Raw genomic sequence first — 7,502 nt, 5'->3', positions numbered from 1 at the left:
AGAGACTTTCCTACCTCTGTCTCATTTAGGCAAAACCTTAATTGCTGGACGTTTTAAAAGGATGGATTCAAGTGTCTCCCCGTGGCCACTTTAATCTGCTACTTTTAGTGAGGTTGTGGGTTATCTCTGGGGAAGCCGCCAAGATTCTGAAATCTTACCAGTATATTGATATACTGGCATTTTGAATGCATGTCCAGCATCTGTAGACAAATATACAATCAGCAATCATCCACTGAATGTTTACTCTGTGCCAGGCACTACGTAAACCGCTGTGCTGGAATTATCTTGTTTACAACAACTCTATGAGGTAGATTCAATTATTCTCTCCAAACAATCCAAACTAATAAAACTGAAGGTCGCAGAGAATGTCAGCAGCCCAGATATGTTTATTTTAAAAGTGGGTACAACCAAGATTGTACCGGCTCTGTCTGACTCCTAGACCCAAGCTCTTGAATATATTTCAATAATTTAAGTGATGAACAGAGGTCCTGTAGCAAAACAGGGCAGAGACGTGACCAAGGTGGGTAAAATGCTCAGTTCTTTTTTACGTCCGTTAATAAGGCACTCCCCAATCCTGGGTTAAATTTAGATTTTCTCTGTGAACTATGGTAAACGTTAGTTCCACATTAGAACCTGACAAACAATACAAAAACAAATTGACCTCACCACCACGTGTAAGGGTGTCAGTCATCAGGGTCTAAGGCAGAATCTCATTCCCCCTGTGTCATAATGAACGTTACCTGGAATTACGCTGTGTGGGGCTGCCGGGGGTGGGTGGGAGCCTCTATGGTGTTCAAGAAGGTGGAAAACTGGTAGCCAAAACTAGAAATATATTTCCTGCTAAAGGCATAATACAAAAATATCTCCTCATCAGGAGTTACTGATGGTACCCAGATATTAAGTTAGAATGAAAGGTACCATTGACTATAACATAAAAACTGCATCATCCTTTACATACAAATAAAAGAGAGAATTTTTTTTCATTCTGAGTTTATTTAACATTTCATCCAGTTGAACTGAAATAATACATTGACTCCAACACTGGCCAGACACTGTGCTAATACTGAAAAAAAGCTGCCAGTCAGTTAATACTTACAGTCATAATTCTTTATATCATTTTACTAGAAATATTAATAACTATTTACCTTTACAAGCATATTGCACTTCATGTGAATTTTCTCCAGAAGAGGTATTCCTAAGAGATCAGCGAAGATTGCCAATCTTGGTTCATTTTGTTCCTTTTTATAAACCATGATTCAACTATACAGTTCATAGTTCTCTATAAAAGCATCAAGAGTCAGAAGCTTCAACAGATAATGTTTAAAAAGACACATCTCCAGGCTCATTATCCCTTTTATAATGATCCTTTGGTCATCTCATCCTGGTGTGTATTAAAATTTCGGTTAGTTTGTCAATCTTCCCACCAGGCATTCATTAATTTTTCAACGAAGGTTAAGATTTTGACATGGAGCTGCCACTTGACTGGAGGTAAGAATTCTGAGATTAGCTGGGGCGAGTGCGGTAGGCCTCAAGTGCTTTAGTTTCTTGTTAAAAGTGCCCTTTAAGCACCTCGTGGAGCTCTGCCTTGAATTTCCCGCTCTTACCCATTTTTAAAGAGAAGCATCTATGGCAACAAAAGACATCCAAGGCCAGAATGTCATGGGGAAGCTCTTTTGCTTCAAATGGTTTAAGACAGAAAATCTAAATGAGAATATTTTGGCAGTATAAAGGAAGGCTCAGAGTGGCCCAAAAGCTTCAGGTCCATTCATCGTTTTAGAGAAAAGAGAAACACAGACACGAGGCACACCATTTTTTCTTTATGAGGAAATTCCGTCTGGTCACATTGTCAGGAAAAATTTGCCCAAACTAGTTTCTACATTTTTTTCCCACTTATAAGTCTCTGAATTACAAATTGAATCAAGTGGTCTATACTCAGTGAAATGACCACCTCACATATGCCTTTGAACCTCTACAGAATTGAAACATAATCTGTTACATTAAATATATTATATGTGAAGCTACTACAGATAATGTAAACAGTGGTCCACGGGTTCATTATTTTCAAACAGGGTGGAATGTAATATACAACATTCAAGTAAAACTCATTGAGTCATTGATTCACATACACATTATTTCCGTATCTTCCTGAAAGCCAAAGAGATCTACGAGGATGACAAGAAAAGACATGCAGGCAGATGGAACTGTTCTCTCGCTTATAAAAAAAAAAAAAATCAAACACGCCAGATTCAACCCAGTCATACAGCGTTGGTTTCGAATATACTTCCAAAATTTGACATTTGTGCATTTCCGTTATTTGATTAGTTGATTTAAATGATTGAATATAAAGTCAACAAATGCAAGGTAAGATTAATATCTTCATAAGAATGTAAAATAGAATAAATTTCAAACTCAACCGAAGAAATCCACCAGCAATATGAAAGCATACAGCTGTTGACAGCAGGGACCTTTCACCATTGTCTATCACTCTGACTTTTCCGGGAGGTGTATGAAGGAGCTTTTATCTTACAAATGCAAAGAACTCATCTTCTACTTCGGGTTGCCTCCAGCCCAAACTGGGCAGGAAAGTAAACTGCCCTTAATATTTATGAGTCATTTTCTTTTACAGTTTAGCTTCAGGGCTTTTGTGTTTTCTCAACTCACTACTGAGAGCTCTCCTTGATTTGAAACAAGAGTAGGATAAAAATTCAGTATTTTAAACAGATTTCCTTTTCATTGACTGACAGTCAATATACTGAACATCTACTCTATGCTTAACGGTGCTTTTGAAAACTCTGGGTGAGGGTTGGGATATGGCCTTTGAAAAAACAGTGGCTATAAAAGCTACAGGAAGGGTGTTTCTGTAAATTATACCATGATTCAAATGTAAGGGGAGGCCACCCCAGGTGCTGTGCTATAAGTAGCAGCTTGACTCTAAAAGGCTAATGTGGATCGTTAAAAGGTTCCTATCACCAGTTGACCAGGACCAGGATATTCCTTACCAACTTGGCTACACCACACTTGCGGTTGGTAGGATCCTCTGAAGATGTTTCTTTCCCTACTTTATAATCCCTTGTTAAAGTACACCCGCCGTAATTCAGGATGGGTCTCTCGGATCCTGGCTTGCAGCTCGGCCTCCAAGCTTGTCACAGACATGGAACTGGGAGAAGGGAGAGACGACAGACAGGGTCATTCCATGGGCGGAGGTGGGAATTAGAACCTGGAGAGAGGAGACAGAGTGGCCCCACCCACCCCCGTGACTAGGGCAACAGAGTCCTGTTTGAAAAAGGCTTCACGTGCCCAGAAAACAAGTATCCTGTTCCTCTCAGAAAACTGTCACTAAATATCAAAGAAAGGCGCCATCAGAACCCAACCCTTTTTACCTCTCATCTTATTACAAGCCTTAAAAACCACTTTTGCCAGCAAGGAGGTATGGTGATGACACTCATAGACCCTGATGGTACTGAAAAACAACCTGTGGTCATGCCACTTCCCAAGGAAAACAACATAAATGTTCACCGTTAATGAAAAAAAGATATATGCACTCAGTGGAGTTTTTTAGCACTAAAAATTCACTTGCATTAATGTGCTTTTGTCCATGGTATGGTAAAACCTACTTATTCTAAAACTTTCAGAAAATACTAAAATGTACGAGAAAAAACATCTCTTGTTGTCACACTACTGAGAGGACCACTGTTCGTGTTTGCTTTATGCAGTTAAAAATGTACTTGAATGTTTTATATGTGCATATGTATTAAGGATGAAGAAAAACTGTCCAGAAAAACTGTGGACGTTTTGTTACTGAAAGCAACTCGTTTGCCCCTTTCCTGTTTGCCCATTTCTGTTCCCCTCTAATCTTAAAAGAACCTAATTACAGGGATGAGATCACTAGGCAATTAACCTAACTCCTGACTTGTGCTGTCCTGAATGCACACCATGCCGTGTCTAACCTGTTGATTCTTTTCCTAGATAAAAAGAAGAATGAAGAAGTAAGCAGTTAAAAAAATGACTAGCTCTCTACCCCCAACGAATCCCCCTAAGCAATCCCGCAGGCAGATCATGTGGGCAAGATAACGTCTGAAGAGAGTCAGCCAGTCTGCACGCAACGGAGAATGATGCAGAATCCAACCTCCTGCCTCGATGATTCACTGAGATTCTTTCCCCTCCATTTTTCCCTTTAAAAACTGTCATGGCTGAGCAGAATCATCAGAGTTGGTCTCTGGACACAAGTCCACCATCTCCCCAGATTGCCAGCTTTTATGATTAAAGCACCTTTCCTTTCTACTGACACCTGCCTCTTGAATTATTGGCTTCTGAGCGGTGAGCAGCCGAACCTGGGTTTGGTAAGACTATATAATTAGTCTTTTAAAAAGATTTGTTCTTCAATATAGTTGAGATGTGGTAAACCACGAGGTAAAAAAGGTAGGATATAGATTTATAAACATATGCAAAAAAGAGAAAAATTATGAATATAGGAAAAAACTAGAAAAAAAACCACAATGGCTATTTTTTTTCCATAGAGTGGGAACTTGAGTAATTTTAAAATGATGTTGCTGATGATAATGATAATGGGTATGAGTTAGCACTCAGTTTTTGGGTCAGACATTATGCATTTTAACCCTTATAAAAACCTGGCAAGTCAGGTATTATCCTAATTTTACAGATAAGGAAACTGGAGGTGTAACTGAGATTTGAAGTCAGATCTTTCTCAACCCAAATGCCATGTTCCTAAGTCACCGAGTGCAAGGTCAAGGGCTGAACACATATTCCAATGCAATATACTAAGGAAATAAACATTTCTTACCTTAAGCCCTGAGATTCTGGGGTTTGTACAATTAAATAGGTATGAGTGCTCCTCTTTAGGAAATTCATCTGTACTGGGCTTCAGCAGAGGTTCTGAAGGTCCCGCCCTCTTCAAGGAGGGCTTAGCTATAGGCATCAAGGTGATAAACGTTTCCTCTCCTTGAAATTTAAATCCCCAACTAAGAACAGCGGGGGTCAAAGGCAGAAGTGAAAGACCAGATAAAAGATGGATTTTTCTATCAGGTAGAGGGACCTGATGAAGTTAGTTCTAGAACAGAATACCTCATCCCACACCTACTGTGAAAGCCTAGGGCGTTAAAGGCCATATGTTTGTGGCCTGCTGGCCCACGAAAGATATTACAAGGGCAGGAGTCTGGTAACACAAACCACAGCAAAACAACAAAATGCTGCTCCTCTGTGCCTTGATGTTAGAATAGAAAAAAGCTGAAGCCTTAGATTTATGTGATGCTGATTTAATGCCTGTCAACACAGTTCTTACATCAAAGGCAGGATTCAAGGGCAGCTTGTGATGAAAGACACGTGCACAATCAAGATTTTAAGGCAAAAAAAGAAAAAAAAAACCCTAAGTAGGAAGAAGGGAAGCAAATATACCAACCACCAAAGCTAAGTGCATATAACTGCTGTCCCTGGGGGTGGAACTTAAATTCGAATATATCTGCATTATAGATGCATTTGCCAATGGATTGGACATCGAGCCATATTTAAATTTTTGTAAGAGCAAATTGGCACCAGAGTTAACCTGAGTCTTACACAAGAATAAAGAATTTTCAAATGTAACAGTAGCAGGTAGAAAAGAGCTGGGCAAAGAGAATTTTGATATTAAACAGACATGCATTTGATTTCTGCCTCTTATCTCTTCCTTTTAGAGACTTGGCTTCATTATCTTTTCGAGACTCAACTTTCCTACTAGTGAAATGGACCTGTCTCTTCAACTGGTTTTTAGGATTAAAACGCATGATCACTCTGAAGAATAACAAATACATACCTTTTCTGAGGAAACAGAGCACAGCACAGAGGTGTAGCAAATACCAAACTTAAAAAAAAAAAAAGAAAAAAATCAGAGCATTTTTGAAATGGTCGACTTTTCAGATTCTTTTTCTATTATTTTACTTTGATAACACTCCCCTTTCTTTCTTTCGAGTATTATGCTGCCTCACAAAAATATGTCCTGTTTGTATAATTTTACTACCAAGGGCTGCCAAAATAATTTTTTTTTAAATCAAAGAGATAAAAGGAGTTTAAAAAAGAATCACACAAATAGCCCCAAATGTTGTAGGTTTCTCTAAAGACAGTTTATGTCTAGCTAATGACTGGGACCATAGTTCCAGATGTTCTGGGCTGGTCTCATTTTCAAAACGTGTGTCCCATATTATCCCTCACATTTCACATGCTGTATATTTATCTTAAAAAAAGAAATTAATGACATCAAAGTAATTCTACTCACCAGAAGCCAACTAATCCAACTTGAATAGGTGCGCTCATCCATGGGAACCTCTGTGTTGAGAAATTATTTTGAGTACTTTTTATACAGGCTATTAGAAACAATTTCTTCTGCTGGTTAACTGGGACAGGAACCTCGCCACATTACAAGATCCAGCTGGAATGCGATTAGTGAAATGCAGGGCTAACACTGTAACAGCATTACAGTTAGTCCTGACTTCCCTCTTCGATCTGTCCATGAATGCACATGCAAAGATTAAGCGGCTTCTCATTTTTCTCCCTTGCACATATAATCTGAGAGATGCCGGGCTACATGGGAGCTGGAGAAATCGTTATCACTAAGCTATAATTTCTCTCCTGGCTGGGGATCTGTATAGGTGGTTCCAAGGCTGGAAGACAAACAAAGCTGCAATCAAATCTCTGCCCTAGGGCTTCCCTGGTGGCGCAGTGGTTGAGAATCTGCCTGCTAATGCAGGGGACACGGGTTCGAGCCCTGGTCTGGGAGGATCCCACATGCCGCGGAGCAACTAGGCCCGTGAGCCACAGCTACTGAGCCTGCGCGTCTGGAGCCTGTGCTCCGCAACAAGAGAGGCCGCGATAGTGAGAGGCCCGCGCACCGCGATGAAGAGTGGCCCCCGCTTGCCGCAACTAGAGAAAGCCCTCGCACAGAAACGAAGACCCAACACAGCCAAAAATAAATAAATAAATAAATTTAAAAAAAGAAAAGAAAAAAAAAAAAAAATCTCTGCCCTACCAGTTCATCCCCACTGTGGGAAAAGGGCATGGCCTCCAACCTTTGGTTCCTTCTCTGTAGAAGGAGGATCACAGCAGCTTCCTAAAAGCGTGTGGGTGAAGATATGCCAGATAAATAAAGCACCTAGTAACGTGCCCGGAACGTAGCAGAGACCCAACAAGTATCCCCCCTCCTCCTCTGCACCTTTCCTTTCTTGGTTTTAGTTGCTGTCGGTATGGCTAAAACTATTGCCGGCATGACAAATTTTTGCCTGTCAATTTTTTGTTAATGGAAATGAATGAGTTGGTTGGTCTTTTAGAGAATAAGTGCTATTAGATTTTTAGTTTTCAAAAGGGGGTTTTAAAAAAGCATAATATGCAATATAAAGAGCAACGAAATATATAGATTATATAAATAAGGCCACTGAAAGAGCTGCAACCAAGCTGTGAACTGGTTGTAATGAAATCAGCCAACTTAGTTAAGTGTCAACACAAGCTGTTAAAAGATC

At 39.8% G+C, this 7,502-nt stretch overlaps 1 protein-coding gene across 2 annotated transcripts in view; it reads right to left on the bottom strand.

Moving 5' to 3' along the window:
* Window positions 1-1,797: 1,797 nt before the first annotated feature.
* SFXN1 (sideroflexin 1) overlaps window positions 1,798-7,502 on the bottom strand; it is a 45,209-nt gene continuing 39,504 nt past the window's right edge. For both annotated transcript variants that reach the window (XM_068536380.1, XM_068536381.1), the window contains 3 exons: window positions 6,266-6,315; window positions 5,807-5,854; window positions 1,798-3,157 (listed from right to left, as the gene is read on the bottom strand). In XM_068536380.1, the coding sequence (XP_068392481.1) occupies window positions 3,095-3,157; window positions 5,807-5,854; window positions 6,266-6,315 (161 nt within the window). In that variant the 3' untranslated portion in view covers window positions 1,798-3,094. The remainder of the gene's footprint in view (window positions 3,158-5,806; window positions 5,855-6,265; window positions 6,316-7,502) is intronic.

This window comes from Eschrichtius robustus, chromosome 2 (genome assembly GCF_028021215.1).
Source record: "Eschrichtius robustus isolate mEscRob2 chromosome 2, mEscRob2.pri, whole genome shotgun sequence".
NCBI lineage: Eukaryota > Metazoa > Chordata > Mammalia > Artiodactyla > Eschrichtiidae > Eschrichtius > Eschrichtius robustus.
This window is presented reverse-complemented; position numbering and strand designations above follow the sequence as displayed.